General features: G+C 41.0%; 2 protein-coding genes across 2 annotated transcripts; one reads left to right on the top strand and one right to left on the bottom strand.

Annotated features, from left to right (window-relative positions):
- Positions 1 to 1095: 1095 nt before the first annotated feature.
- Positions 1096 to 5448, bottom strand: aldoab (aldolase a, fructose-bisphosphate, b). Its single transcript, XM_079293014.1, has 7 exons — positions 5348 to 5448; positions 4150 to 4266; positions 3186 to 3452; positions 2940 to 3100; positions 2004 to 2262; positions 1665 to 1864; positions 1096 to 1517 (listed from the first exon to the last, which is right to left on the bottom strand). The coding sequence occupies exons 2-7, from the start codon at positions 4259 to 4261 to the stop codon at positions 1425 to 1427; spliced, it is 1092 nt and encodes a 363-aa protein (XP_079149140.1). The 5' UTR covers positions 4262 to 4266; positions 5348 to 5448; the 3' UTR covers positions 1096 to 1424.
- Positions 5449 to 5631: 183 nt separating this feature from the next.
- Positions 5632 to 20534, top strand: LOC306794804 (integrin alpha-X-like). The gene is made up of 31 exons (XM_079293013.1): positions 5632 to 5839; positions 6867 to 7485; positions 9307 to 9409; positions 9581 to 9672; positions 10234 to 10304; positions 10452 to 10566; positions 11727 to 11851; positions 12054 to 12199; positions 12545 to 12695; positions 12782 to 12929; positions 13080 to 13150; positions 13374 to 13491; positions 13889 to 14025; positions 14146 to 14292; positions 14390 to 14602; positions 14708 to 14841; positions 15028 to 15170; positions 15242 to 15396; positions 15579 to 15704; positions 16000 to 16073; positions 17135 to 17276; positions 17371 to 17469; positions 17554 to 17633; positions 17728 to 17814; positions 17950 to 18019; positions 18141 to 18239; positions 18386 to 18466; positions 18639 to 18749; positions 18950 to 19063; positions 19144 to 19254; positions 19628 to 20534. The coding sequence occupies exons 2-31, from the start codon at positions 7449 to 7451 to the stop codon at positions 19715 to 19717; spliced, it is 3390 nt and encodes a 1129-aa protein (XP_079149139.1). The 5' UTR covers positions 5632 to 5839; positions 6867 to 7448; the 3' UTR covers positions 19718 to 20534.
- The last annotated feature ends 235 nt before the right edge of the window (positions 20535 to 20769 follow it).

The following is a 20769-nucleotide window of genomic DNA, read 5'->3' as shown; positions in this document are numbered from 1 at the left end:
CTGTATCTGTGGCGCTGCACTGACTGCTGTGATTGATGCTCATTGCTCGTCTCCTCCAAGTGGAGGCGCTGTAGGACAAACACACACAACTGGTTTCTGAACCTTTTCATGGGAACTAGAATATGAAGAAGCTGCGGTGGAGCTGTTGTAACATACAAATATATTTTTTGTTGTCTCAACTGTTTGTTGAACAGTATAAAGAGTGTAAAAAGACTGGGTCCCGCTGTGTTACTCAGGCTGCACTACAGCGTCTATTCACAGGCGCGATCCCACTACTGCGCGGCACGGGGGCTTTGACCTGCTCCGTCTGCGGCCTGGGTCGGTGCACCCCTCCTTAGACGACCTGGTGGTCCCGGGCTCCCCCAGGATCACCATACCGATACCGAACTTAGTGCGGACACCCGATCGGCATAGTCCGCTGCAGCTCAGAGCTCCTGAGCTCAAATGGTCCGCCAGCCTCAGCCTCCCGGTAACTCGGATTACAGGCGCGCGCCACCGCACCCGGCGAGAGAGTGCAACATTCAGAGAGCATTTGGGATTTTACAGACGTGATGTCATCACAATGCACGCTCCGGCGGCATCTAGTGACGAAAACAAAACCTGCAGCTGTCACGTTGAAGGCTGATAAGGATTTGTGCAATTTTCGAAAAACTCCCACACCAATAAAAACCTTATTTTCTTAATTAGGGAACAAAAACACCAGTTTATTTTAAACACTGCTTCACATCTAATACAAGTTAGACCTCTTCTGGAACTTAATATCAAGACAATATTGAACTGAAAAGCTGAAAAGTTGATCACAGTGTGGATATATTTGTGATTAGGTTTAAAAAGCCCTTTCACCTTTTTGGGAACTGGTATTATGGTGACAATATATGAGTCTTTGGTTAGTTGAAGTCTGGTTCAACCGCACAGATACTTTCACTTGTTGTTTCATCAGGCCACTTGTCAGAACTGTGTCGACGTGTAAAGACCAACTCTGTTAACATCTTCTCACTCTTGTTACTTCTGTTAAGGCACAGCTCTTTACTGTTGTTTACATGTGAACATAAAAAACGGTAGTGCAAAGACTCAAAAAGGAAGTAAAGCAACATGAACGGTGTAAATACTTTATTCCATGGTACCATCAACTTCACTCGGTGGTATCAGACCAAGGAAAAAATAGTACAAGTTGTGTAAAACATTGTGGGAATCGTCACCTAAAAAAAGGTTTGAAAAATAAAACGTAAGGGAATGGAGGCAGAACATTTTCTCAGAATGGCTGCAGCAACAACCCAAAACGGATGTTTTCTCCCTCACTTTCAACCAATATTCGGTCAAAGTGCTGTTGTTTAATAGCAGTTTCATCGGTGGTGCAGAGGAAGTCATGGCCTTTTCTATGATGAAAGGATAAAGGTGGAAAGGGAAATAGTGCGCGTTGATGCTTAATAAGCGTGGTTGGCCACAAACAGTGAATCTGCACCAGCAGCGCTGACTCCAGAGGAAGCATATTTGCCCTGGCAGGCCTGGTTGTTAGCCTGTGAGAGACAAAAAAAAGACAGTTTTACTGAATGCACAACACAATATTGAAGTCTGATGTTTACAATCTGTACAGTTCTCAGAACTAAACTCTACAGACATACTTATATATATTTTTTAACATTTTTATCTCTCTTCACACATACCAGGGCTCTCTTGATGAACTCTTCCTGGCATGCTTTTCCATTCTCCTTCTTGCCGCACCAGGCTTTGAGGGCAGAGGCCTGCAGGGCACGGCCATATGAGAAGGTCAGAGCCCAGGGCCTGTGCAGAGGGCACTGGTTCATGGCGTTCAGATTGATGGAAGCCTCCTCCTCACTCTGGCCACCAGACAGGAAGGTAACGCCTGTACAGGAGGCGCATGAGAGTTTAGCAACGCACCTCTCGAGACATTTGAGTGAACGTCATGCAGACTGTATTGTGTCTGCAAATTTTGCAAATGTGTGCATGTCAACAACAGAGTATTGTGTGTGCGTCCAGCTCACCAGGGACTGCAGGGGGCACAGTGCGGCGCAGGGCAGTAACAGTTGACATGGCAATCTCCTGGTTGCTGTACTTGTGAGAGCAGGAGTGTCCGGGGGTGACCATGTTAGGCTTGAGCAGGGTGCCTTCCAGGTAGACGTGGTGGTCGGACAGGGCCTTGTAGACGGCAGCCAGGACCTTCTCAGTAACGTACTGGCAGCGCTTCAGGTCATGGTCACCATCAGGGAGAATCTCAGGCTCAATGATGGGGACGATGCCGTGCTGAGAAGGGCAGAGACAAAAGGAGGCAAAATGACGGTGTTAGCATTGGCGGGGGGCTGTCAGAGACGAGTGTATAACAAGGAGGCTAGAAATAAGAACCGCAGTGGGGTCATAGTGTGTAGTATTTCATAGTTTCTTATTGTTTCAGTGGTTTCTAAACTGGGTTTAAATTTGAGGAGGTTGTAGTTGTTTCGTCATTTTCCAAAGTTACAACACCGATTTTCTCTTTATAAGTCTACTTCAGTCTTCTATCAGGGTCAGAGGTTAAAACGGCTTTCTTTCATCTCTCCATTTCCAGAATAAATAGAAATCTCTGATATGATATATTTATTGATAAGAGAAGCCCAATGGGAAACCACGGTGAGTTGGCATTATCTGCAACACACTTGCTGGTTGCTTGTTCTGAGGTTTTGAACGGTATCGATAACTTATCATACGTGTTCCACTGACAATAAATGCATGTCATGCAAAACAAAAAAACGCTTCATTTTTTTCACGACACAATAAGTGAATGTAGAAGTTGATATAGCTTTTGGGGCCATTGACAATTCCTTACTATAACTTAGTTGGTATATAAGCTGACACACTGTTTTTTTTTCGACTGATAATTTATATGCAGTACTTTTATCTGTCCTTGCCATGAAGGAAAACATTTAATTCTGCCTTTTGTTTCTTACCATCTGGCAGATGCTGGCGTAACGGGCCAGGACATTGGCGTTCTCGATGATGGCCAGTCTTGAGGGAGTGGTTGGGGTGATCTTCAGCACACTGCGCCACTTGGCAAAGTCAGCACCATCCTTCTTGTACTGGGCGCAACGCTCATACAGTCCATCGAGACCTGTGAAAGAGGGAGAGAGGACACCCCGGGTGAGGAAGACAAAGGTATTAAAAGATGTTGACCGTCTGATCTGTTCTTCGCTCACCCTGGGTGGTTGTCTCGCCGTTGGTTCCGGCCAGGGGGACAACACCTTTGTCGACCTTGATGCCGACCACCATGTTTCTTTCTTTGAGGTGCTCGGTGAAGACCTTTCCACCGTCAGTCTTCTGGTACATGGTCTCGTGGAAGAGGATGACGCCACCTATGCAAGGGTTGATGCGGTCATCAGCGGTGAAGAGGAGCTGGCGGTACAGCCTCCTGTTCTCCTCAGTGTTCTCAGCATTGATGCTCTGGAAGCGTTTGGCAACGCTGCCTAGAGGTTCAGGAGACACAAGATAAATGAAAACTGGATCCATCTGTGCTGTTTGTTGAGTATTTGTTTGAGCTTTTACAGACTTACTTGCAAAAAAAGTGTTAGTTCTGAGAAATGTGCAATCGAGCCGGTCATAGTTTTCATGATCATTTCACACAGTTTTTGAGTAATTTCCTTATGACATATATGGCCAAAATGTTACAGTTAACTTTCATGAACTGAAAACAGTCCATGAAAAGGTTTAAGTTGTAAGACTAAAACAGGGACAACTGGCATACTGGATACCGCCGCTGTAGTGACCTGTCAATCACAAAGTAGCCACGCCCTAAAGCATACCCTGCTTTATCGCCTATTTTACTCTTAATTTACGAAAATAACATCATGCTATATCGATGAAGACTAGAAAGTGTTTGCAATGTTTACTGAGGTATTACATCAAGTAAGAAGGAGGGTCATTTTCTCATAGACTATACAATCAGGCTTCTTTATGCAACCAGAGGAGTCGCCCCCTGCTGGTCAGCAGAACAAATGCAAGTTTAAGTCACTTTTATATTGGCTTCACCTTTCACAACCAGCTGTTGGCAGACAGTTTAATGAGGTGATATACTGCACTTGCTTTTTCAGGTGAATGTTGATCATCCTAAATGATGAATGATTTTTTAAACTATAATAGGACCATTTTCTTGAAATTCTTTACCGGTGGACTCGTCTGCGGCGAGGATTCCCTTGCCGGGAGCGACGATCCTTTGAGCAATATCGCTGAGCTCCTTCTTCTGCTCAGGAGTGAGGAAGGGATATGCGTGAGGCATCCTGACTGTAGGAGGAAGACAAAGGTCAAGAAAGTTCAACAAAAGTCAAGCTGCAGAGCTTAGCACTCTGGGCTGTGGTTCTTCTTGTGAATGCATGAGAGGAAAGAAGAGAGAAGAAGAAGAGAGACTGACAACGTGGTTTGATGTTTCCTGTCTCTTATATATATTTTCTAAAACAGTCAGACAAGCTGTAGCCGCAACTGTGTGACTGCAGTTGTTGCAGCTGTAACTGTTCCAGTGCAATAGAACATGTCATGTACTGGGGTCACACACTATATTCCCCGCACACAATATGCAGTGGCACAGAGGATCCAGTGTCAGAGAGCCCTCGCACCCTCCTCTGTATCTGATCACCCTTGACAAATCATGACAAGCATGTGAGTAACCTATTCCATTTTCTAGCCTCTTATCTCTGAACCTTCCCTCCCCCTTCACTGCCCCCTCCCCTTTCCACCTCCCTGCTATTCTATCACACAACTCCTCAACACCCTTCCCCCCGTCTGGTCTGTGCATCCGCTGTCATTTGGCTGCAAGGCAATGAAAGCCCTTTGGCCCAGCAAGAAAAGGCATTCGATTAGAGAGAATTGTGCAGCTTCACACCCTGGACAAATTTAGACCGTTTAAAAAAGGAGTCAAACTGGTGAGTCACTACTGACCTCACAGAAACAATGCAGTGGAAACTTTTCATCAGATTAAGAGGGGCATAGCAACAACCAGTGATCCACTGATGACATATGAGCTAAATCACATAGTAATGACAATTACTGCATTGTGTAACAATATGAAACATGAAGATATTTAATGCTGAGGGACAACAGTGAATGTATATTTGAAATAACTGAGATATTTCGGTCTGTTTTAGTACATCAGAGGTTAGTAAGAGGAAACACGTCTGTGGGTAAAATGTGACTCTCAAATACTGAATCTCTTGCTTTCACAGGAACCAGAAATTACATATATAGTATGTGCCAATTAGGCCGTGCCCTTTATGCATTATAGGAACAAAATATGAAACAGGAAGCACAAAACGCCAATTAAAGTAATGCATTTATGTCATAGTTGTTGTGAAATGTTCTGTTCTTTTACCTTCGAGGTTAGGAGGAGAGCTGAGAGAAGAGAGAGGGAGGAGAAGATCCGGCTTTCGTCTGCGACACTCTTGCAGCCCGCTGACCCGAGTATTTATCCTCCCATTGTGACCCCTCACATTTCAGCTGCCCGGCTATAAAAAGAGCCGGGCGCAACCAGAGATGGCTCGTGACCTTCAGAGGGACTGGGCCGGACTATCATGTTGGTGAGCAGCCAGTGAAAGGGCAAAGAGTGTTTCAGTGAATGGCGGAGAAAGTGATAGAGTCAGGGAGCGTTAGGGTGGCAAGTATAGGGGAAAGACAAGTAGATATATTGTGTGAAGGCATAGTGTGAATAGGCAGGTAGATATTTGGAAAAAGGAATTAGCCTCACTTTGATGTCTTCACTCACCACATTCTTCTGGACCGAATCATGCATCTTCCCACCACTGCACTCTGTAAATTCTAGTTCAAAGCATTTACAGTGTAAGCAGCTGTCCGAGTGTATGCTGCTGTGAGTAAAATAATAGATTTCATACACTTTTCAAGTGCAGTTCGTTGAAAATTTGCTGTCTCAACTAAGTATCTCGGCATCCTAAGGCCATATCAAAGGGTGTGTGGAGGAAGATAACTTATATGCATGCAGTATGTAGTAAGAGTACACACAGCCATACAAGCAGACTCACACAGAGGCTTGGAGAGCATGTGACAACATAGCTAACCTGCCCTTAGAAATCAGATCCAGACATAGCAACAAGTGCGTTGATCCTTGACCTTTCATGATCTTCTTTGCCTGTCATGAAAGGGTCAACTGACGAGCTGGGCGAAGGTTGCGCATGCACATAGTCAAGTTGCAACACACTTTATATCTGTTTAATTTTTTTCACACAGACATTTCAAAAGAATGAAGAAGTCACACATTTGAAAAGATGTGAAGTTTCGCACCATTGTGATGGTCAGACCATCGAACATCTTATCTCTTTTGAGCAGCTGCAGGGAAATAGGTTCACTTCCTGAACAGAGGCTGTGGGCTGAAGGAGTTATCATGTTTAGAGTGCAGAGCACAAAATAAGCACCGCTGCTTGGTTTATTGTCAATAAGGCAGGGTTCAAAAGCTATTCATGGCGTAATTATACAAAGTCTATATGTAATCAGCTGAATTAATTACTCGATTTGTGTCCTTAGACAGTGGCAAACGAATGGCACCATACTTCATCAACGTAATAGTACATCGAGTTGATGCTTTAAAATTCACAGTAATCCTTTGAGAACAAGAAGATAGAAAGAACAAGAAGATATTTGACCAACTCGAAGTGTTTGACTCCTAAACTGGCCCACGGGTTTACAGATTGGATGAACCAGTGCACAGGAAGTCAAGCAAAAACAAGAAATGGACCTCTTTATTTTTAGATTTTCTTTTCACGAGGAAGCAAATGTTTATGGTGCTTTCGGGTGTGTTCATTTACCTGTGGTGAAGTTGATTATCAGATAATAATTGAACTTCTTCTCTCTCCAACCGGTCTCCGGGGGACCGCCGGCAGCACTGTTGGGGGAAAAGGAACCACGTTGGAATGTCAAGGAAAGCCGGCAATTTCTAACTGAGTATTACAGCTGAATGGCCAACAGGCCTTGTTGCCCTGTGGAGATTGAAAGTGATGAAAACACTTTCATGTTCTGAATAAAACCAGCAAGGAATTTAGCACCACACCTAAAGAGAGCGGTGGTTAGGGCCAAGGTTTTAATTGGCACATTGCTCATTATTTAATTGTCAGCCTTGCATCCAAACTAGCATCAGTATCCACTTCACTGGGTAGATTATTGTGTGGAAAAATGTGTGCTTGGGTGATTGACTCCAAGTCATACAATGCCTGTTCTTTGTGAAATCTAGTGGCAACACAGAGTGTGCAAATATAAAACAGAAACTGTTGTAACCCCTCCCACACAAGAGTTCCTCTAACTGGCTGCCGTAGCTCGGAGCTGTCGCCTTATGATGTCTGGATGTTGCTATCAACATCCCCCCACAGTTTCAGTGCAAGAAATAGTTATAGGTCACCACAAAGGACAATAGTTTCCAAATAAATGTGTGCGAGCTCTGAGAAGCTTTCAGCTTTCTCCATTGGACAATGGACTGGACAATTACTACAACACTATTCTTGTCAGGTAAGACAAGTTTATACATCCTCATTTTGTCTCTTTATGAATACTTGAGCCAGCAGTGAAAATATGATCCTGTCATTTCTTTTAATGACATTTTATTAAGTATCAAATTATTAAGTTATGTTCCTATAGCATGCTGAAGGCTTATTATCACAAATTATTATTTGTGTTATTTTAAACCCCACCAGGGCTAAAAGACGAATAACTGTAATAACAGTATGTAATCAATACGTGACCAGCTGAGTTTACTCTGACCCTATAAAGCTTTTTCTAATTCCTTTAGTTAATATTAGAAAAGTTTATGTTTATGATCATTTAAACGTATGACGTCGTAGCAGCATCTATTATTGTAATGCTATCAAATAGTAGATGTTCGCAAGAATTACAGCAGTTCGTAACAAACAGATCACACAGTCTAATTACAAGAACACGCTACAACACATCAAAAAACAAATACAAAACAATTTGTCAGGGTCATCCAAATATGTTGTATGATACATTTGGTGAAGATCGGAGGAAGAGGAGTGCAAAAATGTTTTTGTAAAAAAAATCAAAAGTGGGCATGACCTTTTCGAAAATAATTTTCTCGAGCCACAAAATCCAAGACAAATACAATTATGCTTCTCGGTTCAAGAGCCGTGAGTGAAGAAGTGCTTTATAAATAACCACTCAAACTAAACACCAGTTCCTTGGCCCATAACCACCTGAATGTAAGATCTTAAACGCAGATCAATATATCGATTCGTTACATGTGTGTAGCCGCCGTAGTGATATTTCTGCTGCTGGTGGTTTAGCTTCAGCATATATTAAGTGATTTAGTTACAATAAACATTGCATGCTAACACAACAGAAATCTGGGACATGAATGAAATAACAGAACATTTCTGTCTTTCTGAAGCAATGAAGGTGGCAGTTCCCTAACTGAGGCTGGTCACAAGAAAAAGCAGAACCTGGGGGCATTAGTCTCATGGTGACTGTACCAGTGTCTTTTTTTACGCATTTATTTTTTCTGGAGAAACTACGTCAGCAAAATTATGTAATTTTGTCAGACTTTGAAATATCCATGATACGAAGATCCTTTAAGAACTATCAGAGGTGACAGACCATGGAGTGTCAGTCAGATCTATTAGGGGAAGTTAATGTTTGTCAGCAACACATCTATTCACATAATCTCTCGCAATCTTGAGGAACTAGGGCGCATTTTGTAAGGCAGTCAAAGTGTTTGTCTATTTTTTGAAAACCTTGTATTAAGGCCAAAAAAAAGAAAAAAAAGGAAGAATTCCTTCGTGCAAGAAAAAACACCCGTCAGATAATCTATGTGAAGGCAAAAATAGAAGGACAACTTCCTACATGTTGCCGTGGAAAGTTGTATACTTCAGTCTAGTTTCTGCTGTTAAATAATTGAAGAGGTGTTACAGAGTATCAGAATACAAAAGTAAACAAACATTACAGTTTGTATCTGTTTTTAAATGTAATAAATATTTAGGGTGTCTATGTTTAGAATTAGAAAATGTCTGACGTTGGTGCATTCTTGTTATCTGTGGCAGACATCAATACAAATGTACTAAAAGTGGCGCTCATACAATGTTCCTACAAACTAAAACACATGCGCATATGCAGAATGATTTAAAAGTCAAATTGGATTTCCTGACATTGAGAGATTTGTTTCTTGCGCGAATGAAGCCTTCCCTTTTCGGCCGTAACACAAGGTTTTTCTAAAAACGGTCAAAATCATACAAACACTTTGACTGACATCATCCATAGTTCCTCAGTGAGTGCGTCAATGTGGCTTTTAAATCCGGTTGTTCCTTCTTCCTTCCTCAGTGTTAAAAGCTGCACTTTGTTTTAACATCGATCCCGTGGCCTGGAAGACCCTGACTCAACCTGCTGCAGGTTTTGGATACCAGGTGGTGCAGAGGCAATCAGAGTAAGTCAAAGTGTTGTTTTGGAACACGGGCCTACACTAGCCAAATGTTAACTACTAGCATTGCTGTCATGTAAACGTCTCATACCAATCAATCACTTCCATATTGACAGAAATGTGATTTGTGTGTCTATATTGCTTTTTCACATGTTTGTCCGGTTGTATTTTTCTCAGCTTGCTGGTCAGTGCTCCTCTTGCAAAGTCTTCACATGGAGGACAAATATACAAGTGTTCCACCGAATCCTGCAGGGTACTAAGTTTTTCCCGTAAGCAACTTCTCGTTTCCTAAAACTCACAAACTATAGAACTAAACCTAAACGATTAAAGCATTCGGGGGTTGCATATTGATTTATAAGAGCAGGTTTCCAACAGATGGGGTCAAGACTTTATGTGGATCACTTAATATGTTTTCAGGATGAATCTAGCTTTCTTAAAAATGATATATTTGGTGTTTTGACTTAAGTGGCCAACAGATTAAGTTAAAACAAGAATTAATGTATTACTCTACCTGTTCCCACCAGAGTTACTTTTGTTCTTGCATATTTCAAGACGCAATGACAGAATAATGACTTGTTAGGGTGGAAATATTTAGTACTTAATGCTGTTGAAAATGGTAATAACAGTTACCAAAATGTGTACCGGTATAGTCATCTGATAATTGGTCACAGGCCAGAAAAGAGTGTGCAGTTAGAAAGCAGTGAGTAGTTACCAGATAACAAAGGGGAAGTATTTTAGTGTGAGCTGAGGTTTGTAGCAGTCGCTGTGGTGCAATCACAAAGGGTTCAGAATGACTGTTTTAACATGGCTGGTGGATGCTTTCAATGCAGGGGTGGACTATGCAGTCAACATGTCTCTTGGTTTGACGATGGCAAGTGATCCCTCCTCACAAAACACTTTGGTGAGCCGATAGTCTGCAACTATTCACAATTCATTGTGGGAACATGTCTTTCTTGCACTGAAATAATCTCCTTGCTACCTTACATTTCATCAATGCACACAGCAACACATTATTTATTGATCAGGACTTAACCGTGTCTCTTTTTAGGCATGTGGTCCAACCATCCCAAAGGACTGCAAAAGTATCACCATGTACAGTGGTATATGCTTCCAGATAGACAGTGTTGATCAATTTTCAGGTCCTATACCTTCCTCTGATCGAGGTAAATATGGAAAAATAAACACACACAGACAAAAACGACATACTTTACACAATCAACACAACGTGCATGGTTGCATTGTGGCTCTTCAAGGCTTTTCTTGAGTGATGAGCACTGACACCATCAGATATTGAGATATTGATATTGAGTATATCAGCATGCTGTGAAAATATACCAGTAAATGGACATTGGCAATGGAAATATCACTTGTATTGTCGGGTCACCACCTTTAACAACTTAGGAACACATTTAAATAAACCAGTCAGTCTGATGTAGTACGATCTTTTTTCCTTTAGATGTTTTCTTATTGTCTGCAGAAAGAAACAACACTAGCAACAATGTATTATCGATATACTAAATTAACAGTGAATACAAATAAATCAAGGTGAATGTATTTGGAACAAATAGCTAAACAAATAATATATTATTTAGATATGTCTGAAACAGCAACCACAGCATAATTTGGAAGCGTAACAGTATAATGAACAGAAAAAAAACGGTTAAAAATCGAATATAAACGAGCCTTTCCTGACCAAAACCGCACCAAAACAAACTTTGGCATCAAACTCTTTGCAGAAATCAAGGTAAAGTTGGTATTTTGTTACTTATCTGCTGTCCAAGGCTAAAGTGTCTTGCTGTTGAATGCTGCAGGTGGGTGTGGGCCGGGTTTAGCTGTGGATCAGCTGTGGAGGTAGCTGATGTTTCAGTCCACAGTCACAGGCTGAACAAACTTTTGTCTTCATTTGTGTAGGCTGCCAGTGTTTAGGTGACACATTCACAGGAGGGAGGTTTGTCTCTTTGCAGGCCGACAGAGTCTGTACAAACTTTCACAAATGTGCCATAAATACCAACACATCTGAAAGTGTCCTCCTCCTCCGGTGGTTTCCAGTTATTTAAAAGCAGACCTTTGACATGCATAGAAGAATGTTAAAAAAGAAAAGAAGGAATACCACAATCTATTATCCTGTCGGAGCATTAATTGTGAATTCAAACACAATACACATATCACAATAAAAGGGACTGTTTTGTAGTTATGTAGTATTCATTGTGTATTTATTGAAATGTCCAGAATGTGCATACTGTTTGCTGCATTTATGTAATGTGTCCTGTGGGAACAAATGCTTTTTAACCAACTTCTAAGTTACTTGAAATCTCTTTGACAGAGTGCCAATCAGCAGACATTGCATTTCTGTTGGATGGCTCTGGCAGCGTAGCAACAACGGATTTTCTAACAATGAAGACTTTTGTGAAAGATCTGGTCCGCTCACTCCTGCCACTAGACACACAGGTACAATTGTGTTTTCACTGCCAGTGTGCTTAGCACAAGCTGTGTGAACTTATTTCTGGATGAATAAAAGTGATGATTCCACAATTCTTGTTCCAAATTTAAGAGTTGACTGTTAAATTAACAGATGGTTGAAGTTAAATTTGTTTAATTCTTTGATCTGTTGAATTCTTTGATATAAATTCTGTTTTTCCTGTTTTTGCAGTTTGCCATTGCCCAATTCGCCACCTCTCCCCAAGTCCATTTTTACTTCAATGATTTTTTCACTGGAACATCATGGGAAGCCAAAGTTAATGACATTAGGCAACAGGGATCGCAAACTTACACAGCGAAAGCCATTGAATATGTGGTGTAAGTGTCGTCATGACTTTCCATTTGCGAAGGAAGTCCTTAAGAATTCTTAATTTAAGTTAAATGCCACGAAGTATTGAATCTGTCAAAGCTGAGATAATGATAGTTTGAATTTTGAGAGACATTTAGTCCCATGATAATTGAATTGTAAATTTCAGAGCAGGTACCTATATACTGTGAAAATGAAGACACCCCGATGTATTAATTTTTTAGTTTATTAGTTACCGGTAATATGATTAACCATACATATGGTTCACCACATGGTTAATATGTTAAAGTTTAAACCATAGATACGACAAATAGATTGCAAAAGGGTGAATTGAAATGGCATCTTTCTTTCAACAGCACAAAGATTTTCCAACCATCAAGAGGTTCCAGGTTAAATGTGAAGAAAGTCTTGATCGTCATTACCGATGGACTATCTCACGACCGGAAAGATTTGCCATCTGCAGCAGACTTAGCTGAGAAGGCAAAGATCATTCGATTTGCTATTGGAGTAAGTCCCTTCGTTGAAATCAATACATGGAAGCAGTTGATGAACTCTGTTGCACATCCTCAAACACTTGTTTTCAACATCCCTAGGTGGGGCAAGCCTTTTCCAATGCTGCGGCAAAAAAAGAACTGGACACCATTGCGTCTTCTCCCACAGAAAACGTGTTTCGAGTGGAGAGTTTTACCGCACTTGAAAAAATAAGGAAGAGTTTGCAGGCCAAACTCTTCTCTATTGAAGGTACAGTTGTACAGTTAAAAAAAAAAAAAGATTGACACATGCGAACCTTTATACAATCTCAGTCTAAGCATGGACTTTTTTGTAAATCAGAGTTAGATTTGCGCGTGCAGCATCGAGAGATTGTTGTGCTCATTTATGTCGCCGTTACAGGATCGCAAAGTGGAGACTCACTGAAATTGGAAATGGCTCAAGACGGATTCAGTGCAGCTTATGGGCCTCAGGTAATCAAAAAAAAAACACCAGAAATGTCCTGGACGATGCAAACACACGTCTTTGTGCCACCCAGAGTTCAGATTGTTACTGCGTTTAACACTTTTTTTTCAGGTTTATTTACTTTCATTGCTTCTTCTTTATCTTTCATTAAAAGGTTCAGGATTTAGTTGAAGTGTGTAAGAAATTGTGTGTTGGAAAGCCTGTTCAATTAAATATCTGTTTAAATTGAAGGATATTCAGATGGGTATTGTTGGTGCCAATGAGTGGAAGGGAGGCTTCCACCAATACTCATTGTCGAGACGCCGCACGAGCTCCTTTGAGCCTAATATAGATGCCGACAGTTATCTGGGTAAGAATGTAAACACAAAAGGTACACCATTTACATGCACTGCTCCACTCTAATCTTTTGTCTTTGCTTCGACTTAAGTTATTATTTTTTATAATGTCGAAAGTATTTTATTTTGTGTTTTATGTCAGATGTGAAATGACAAAAAAAAGAGTCAGAAATCACGATGTTTTTACAAATGTCTTGGGGATGATGAATATGAAGACTCTTCTCAGCCTTAATACTTTAATATTATGGAACATGTTGTTGCCTAATCTCTGTCGAAATCAAATAAGTTTATTTGGAGATTAATACTCTCTGAAATATGTAATGTCCATAAATGTTTTCCGCAGCGGTAATAACCAAGGTGAGACAGTTTGCTCACAGTTGGTCAGACTTTTAACTGATGCTTTGATTCTAGGTTACTCCATCGCAGTCGCTACAACGATGCGAGGCACTTTAACAATTCTTGGTGCTCCAAGATATCAACACCGAGGTGCTGTGATGGTAGTTCCCAAAGACCGGCTTTACAAAATTATTGATCCCTCTCCATGGCAGGTGGGAGCTCAAAATAAAGAGGCATTGACAGTCCTGAAAGACAACGTGAAACATATGTTTTCATAACATGTTGCCTTCTTTTATGTAATTGTTTTCATTGATAATTTGTTGCTTTCACAGTTTCAGAGTGGTGAATATTTTGGGGCCGTTGTTTGTGCGATGGACGTTGATCGTGACACCTACACTGACCTAATCCTCATATCTGCCCCTATGTTCGTGGACACTGATAGAGAGGGAAGAGTTTACGTTTGCAGCCTAACTGATTTGGTAAATGACAGTTGCATCTGGTGCCTTATTAAAATGAATCTATTTGTTGTTCTAACGATCATGCAAACATCGACTCTCGTCCGTTTATTTTTACCAGAATGTGGAGTGTCACTTAGATTCTCCGTCAGTGCTGAGAGGGGCTGCATCTGACAATGGAAGGTTTGGGTCTTCTCTCGCCGTACTGCCTGATCTTAACACAGACGGTCTCAATGAGTTGGCAGTTGGAGCGCCTTTGGAGAACAACGGTGAAGGCAGCATCTACATATTCCACGGCGAAGGAGGAGGAAGGATCAGTTCTGCTTACTCACAGGTGAGCGCGATCCAGCCTGCATGGCTCCATGTTTGCCACTGTATTCAAGATAAACAATCTTTACATTCTTCAACTTGATTCATTTAAATATTTCCATTTACACAGAGAATTGCTGCATCTGAAGTCGGGTCACGACTGAAGCTCTTCGGCATGTCGATCAGTCAGTCGTCTTTTGACCACAGTAATGACGGTCTGCCTGACTTGGCGGTGGGTTCAAAGGGCGCAGTTGTCTTACTTAGGTAAGTCCATCCAAGATGCTTCTGTCTACATATTACTCTCAAGTGCAATTCTATTACTATCGAACTTTAGCTTCCAATGTGTGCAGACCAGTGCTAAGAACCGGTTTGGTTTTCTGCTGCAATAGTCTACTGATCACAAAGCCAATAGTTATGCACAGTGTGTTTTCCTGCTCTGTCCATTTCCAGATCAAAGCCTATAGTAATGGTAGAAGCTACAGTGTCATTCGACCCAAAACAAATCTCCACTCAAAACTCAGACTGCTCAAAGCCTTTGAAGAACATGGTGGAAATCTGCTTTACCATGACCAAACACTCTACAGTAGCCCAAGGTACCCGATGCTCCGCTGTCATTTAAATACTTCATAGAGGAACCTCTTAATGAAACACTAATCTGTTCCAGCTCGAGCAAGGATCCGCTATAATCTAACGCTGGACGCCACTCGCAAAGTCCCAAACAACCGGGCCTACGTTACTGCGAAACAACGAGAGATGAATGGAGCGGTTACTCTTGACTTACGTCAGCCTGTATGCGACAAGGTGGCGTACTTCGTCGAGGTGAGTTGCTACACATGCACAACGTTCTTTATACTTTCTTTGTACTTTTTGAACAGCCTTTTTAAATGGAAAACCACAGCCTGTCTCGTATTGAAAAATCCGATGTTTGTTGTGTTAAAGAATCCAACCCATGCAACCGTGACAAATGTATTTTACAATAGTGCCCTACCCTCTTCTTGCAGGCTTGTCCAGAAGATGCTCTAAATGCACTTAACAATGAACTCAGATTCACCTTTGAAGGTTTACCTATCGGCCAAAATCCAAGTCCGAGTCTCGCCCTGCAGGCGCAGACAACAGGCTTTCATCCTGTAAGTACTCTTTAAATATTTTTAAAGAACTTGCTAAGGACTCTACCACATGGTTTTCATTGTCTGAGTATTGACTGAACAACAAAATCTTCACTTTTGCCAATACTTTAGGCAAATTCAAGTCAGTTTTCACATAATCGACCATTCCACCACATAGGAGCTCTGCAGTGCATCATGCCTTCTTAACAATGTTCGATTGTAATTTAATTTATTTGTAAGATTAGGCAGTCAGACTTTAACTGTTATGTCTACTCTTCCTGAACAAACATGGTTTACTTCATACTCTCTTCCACAGTTAGGGTTCGAGATCAATTGCGGCACGGACAATAAATGTACCGATAACCTGAAAGTGGATTTCAACTTCACCAGGTGAGCTACGAAACTGAATCCCAACTTGGGAGTGAGGTCACATGGTCACTTTTTGGCAAGTGCAAGGAGTCTGCTCACTCTAACTCAGCATGCTGTTTTTTTCTATTCTTTCCGTTTCGCGGTGCAGCACAGGGGAGTATAAAGCACAGATGTTTCAGCTCTGCCTCTTTAAGTGTAAAATATCATTCCTGTACTTTGGTTTATGACGAAATACCTGCAAAACAAATCCCGATAGCCTCAGCTGTCCTATGTGTTTTTTTTCTCTTCAAATTAGCACACGTTAGCATGCTAACACATAAGAAGGTTAACATGCTGACGTTAGCATTTAGCTCAAAAGCATCGCTGTGGCTCAGCCTCACAGAGCAGCTAGCGTGGCAGTAGACCCGGGACAGTCCCACATGCATGAAAGTAACAATCGCCTCCCGTTCACTGTCATTCTATGTGAGCGAGGGAGTGAAAAAGCATTTGCTGCACCGTGCCGTAGCAAATCCCCATCATCACATTCGTGTGGAGTTCAACTTTGGTAAACTTTCAGGCGGATATCGCCTCAGCAGGCAATGGTCACTCCTGCATTTGCGCACTCGCATTGAATGGAACTTTTAGCGAATGCTAAAGTGTGACCATGACTTTAAGCTGTGGTTGAATAGTCTTTTTTGCTTGCTGATTGAAAAGATCCGTAAGTTTCTAAGTGGCAACCTGATAAGAGCTGGTCGAATCGTCCAAGCAATGGCGCTCCCTTTCTCTCCTCCTTTAGCATAAGGTACACTGGATCATCTTCTTTAAAAGGAGAAGGGATTATGGTCACCAACAATTCCTTGCAGCAGCACCACAGCAGACCCACGTCAATGACATCCGCTGTTGCATAATTACATAGCCTGGCGTATATGCAGTGGGATTCTCTTGGCCCAATGGTTGTCTTTTCCTAAGTCCCTATGAATTATCCTTCAGATCTTTCCTTGAGCTCACAATATTCTCCATCCAGGTTTTGTTTTTTTACAATTCCACCGCAGCCCTTTGTTTTCCGTCTCACTTCACTATTCTCTTTCCTCACAATCTGTCAGTTCCTCAGAGGTAAAAGTGGGCATTGATGAACTGTTGGATGTCACCGTCTCAGTGGAGAACAGCGAGGAAAACTCTTACAACAGCCGTGTCATTCTCACATACCCAGTCGGACTCTCATACAGGAAGTTTGCACTTCTGCAGGTAAGGCCTCAGGCTCAGGTCTGCTTTCGGTGATCTCTGGTCAGCTGTTCTCTCCGGTCACACGGCGCTTTTGTCAAATGTGTTTGTAATAAAGGGAAGAATTGAGTGCAACTCCTTGGACAGTGAAGATGGCGTAACAAGAGGAAAGACGGACTGCACTGTTAACAAGCCTATTTTGAAGAGCAACACTAAGGTTTGATCGTTGTACAAAATTATCCCTTCTCACTGCTGCAGAGACAGAAGAGGCAAGCTGATTTCTTTCCTTTATGTCATTTAGGCTTTCTTCATCATCTCCTATGGGATCGAAACTAGAAGTCAACTTGGCAGGGAGATTTATGTCACTGCAAATGCTACCAGGTACTGCTCAGCTGCCTGCATAATAAGCACAACAATATGCAAGTGTGCAATAGTCCCATTCCCATTTGTACAAATAATTTCACCCTTCCTTTAGTGGGAATGAGGACCACGCCAGCTCAAGTGAACTCTACAAAATCAAAGAGATTGATGTGAAGTACAGCATTTTTGCTACGATTGAAAGGTTTGTGTTGTTCTATGTGAAACGAAAGAAATTTAAAAAGAACAATACTACAACTATATTATACTACAACAATAATACTATTAAGCTGGCATCTTTTCACTTAATATTCATCACATGATTTTTATATCCGTTAAGTTCCTTCAGCTACAGCAATTTCTCTTTCGGCAAGAATAATCTGCAAAAACCAGTCCAACAATCAATTGTGGTAAAATATCTTATATCATTTTATCAGTAATTATTTTAATACTTAATTTACTTGATTCAGACTTCACTTAAATGGTCACTACGTCTGTTTGATACTTTACCACCCTTTTATATTTTCTTAGGTTACAAATGATATCAGAGCACTGGAGTTCACTGTGGTGATCAGGGTGCCCGTGAGGCTCGGTGATGAAGACATCTGGGTGGATTCCAGCAGTTTGCAGGTATCGTGTGGGAACTCGTCGTTACTGAACCCTTAAAATATAAAATTATAATTGTTTTACACAACTACAGTGTTATGGACGGATGTGATTACACCAAGCACCACATCTGGTTCTCTGTAAACTGGCATGAATCTGCTCTATTTTAGATTCCAGGCTGCCAAAGCGACAAGGAGGAAGAACCTAGTGTCACAGATTTTATTGCTGAGATACAGAAAAATAAGTTTGTGGTAAGTATGCCTCTGCCATCTATGAGTAATTGCGAAGCCCATTTAAGGGCTCCCAAATACACTCATAGAACTGGAGTTACATCGATATAACTACTATTTTTTTCATCCCACTGGAGTGTGTAGGACTGATTGTTGCTCTCTCTCTGCTTTCTGCCTTCTTTTATCCTGACAGGACTGTTCCGTAGCCAGGTGCAAGGTTTTCAAGTGCACTATGTTCATGGCAAGACTGGAGAGTAAAAAGTACAACATCGCTGCCAACCTGAGTTCTGGATGGATAGAGCAGGTAAAGTATGTTTATGCTTTTATTGAACAAACTAACTGACATTTAATGGGCATTTTAAGTGCTGCATTTGAAAGTATTTTGATTACAACTGGTTTTGACTATGTTGCAGTGAAGTATCCCCAGAAATAACGATATTCTAATGAAATGTAACGTCACTAAAAATCAGGCTCATCCCACTTTTCATTTTTTCCCTCAAAAAGATTGGACTTCAATCTGCCAAATTCCTCTTGACCAGCACAGCCAGTCTGGAGTACGACAGAAACCAGTACATCTTCTTTTCAACAGGGTCTAATAACAACCCTCCTGTTCGCAAGGTGATTACACATTGTTTTGACCTCTTTGTGTTTTAAAAGAGCTTGGAATTTAATCCACATTTTGTCATTTCACCTATCAGATTGAGGCAGAGGTAGAAGTGTATCCTGAACCAGACTTCACCAAAGAGATTGTTGGAGGCTCCCTGGGAGGGTTGGCTTTCCTGGTTTTACTCACCGCTGGCCTGTATAAGGTGAGACACTGAACATACACCACTTCAGTTTAGCATAAAGCTTTTTGGAGGCAATGAAGCCATTTTGACATTTCATAGTATAAACACAGGTGTAATTAATATCATGAATTGGTTTCATTTAGATGGGTCAATGCCCTGTTAAAGTGAATGCTGGCTCACTGGAATGACTGTGACACACTTAATAGAACAGGACCATCATTGATTTTTCCGTTTACCCTGCTATGACATGTCAAAATGGCTCAAATAATTGCAAAACTAAGTAGCTTTTTTCCAATATTTCATATGTTATTGTCTCATCGGGTTTGGTTCTTTACATTTATTATTATTTATTACGCATGTTTTTCATATCACTATTTTTGTTTTGTACTCTCAGGCTGGATTTTTCAAGAGTAAATACAAGGAGATGATTAACGCTGATGCGGCAGATCCGGGGGTGGATGGAGGCGCACCCACACCAGAATAACAAAAATAAAATCTGCAGATGTTCCCCAGACGGCAGCCTTTTCCAACTCAAACATATCCAAAGTATTAGCCTGCTTATTGCAGCTGACAACAAAACAGCAAAACTGTTTCAACATCTACAGTGGCACCTATCAACTCTGATTACTTCATGTGTACCATTACTCAGAGCTCTTGCATTTTGTAATATTTTGCCATTTTCAGGAATCAACGTGATTTGAAGACAACTTTCGTTTGAAGAAACTAGAAAGCTCAGCTGTGTCTGAAATCACTCCCTCACTCTGTCATTCACTATTTCCTACAACAGAGATTTCTCAACCAGGGGGCCGGGACTGTGCCAAGGGGTCGCAAGATGATTTCCTTGTTAGGAAGTAATACTGTAAAGGTTTACCTCTTCCCCAAACAATTTTCAAATGAAAGTCTCAGCAGGGAGACACCCTGTAAAAAAGGATCGCAAGTAGAAATCGGTTCATTAAAATGTTGTGAACCGCTCAAATACAATGGTGGAGGTTAAACGTAGTGCATTTAAACATTTTTTAAATACCTATACATACATAGAGTGATTTCGGCCACAGCCGAGATGTAATGTGGCAGGAGGCTTTAAAAAATGACTGTACATTTTTCAAATCTAAATATTTGATCCTAATAGCCCATTGTATAGGTCTACAATGAAACCTTTCTGCTTTTATATTTGCAAGCTATGCATGTTCATTTGTGTTATTTCTGATTTCACAAATCGTTTTGTAAAACTGCTGAAATTAAAATGGAAATATTGATATCAGTACTGTATTAATAATTTATATAAAGAGACGTTGACTTTATGCTTCATCAATATTTATTATATATGTGATTAAAATTATTTTTCATTTCTCTTAACAATAATATATGGAAGTATATAATATATGAATAATATTTACGTTCATACATGACTCATCACATTTCATGTAGAAAGGAAACAGAGGCATAAAAATGAACACAGAAGTTGTCCTTCATTGGATTCAGTGAAACACATAAAAAAAATTTCGCTGTACAATTCATTTAAAGACAAAAATCATC

Source organism: Melanostigma gelatinosum, assembly GCF_949748355.1.
Source record: "Melanostigma gelatinosum genome assembly, chromosome: 21".
In the NCBI taxonomy this organism is placed as follows: domain Eukaryota; kingdom Metazoa; phylum Chordata; class Actinopteri; order Perciformes; family Zoarcidae; genus Melanostigma; species Melanostigma gelatinosum.
The sequence above is the reverse complement of the archived record's forward strand: the minus strand, read 5'-3'. Positions and strand labels throughout refer to the sequence as shown.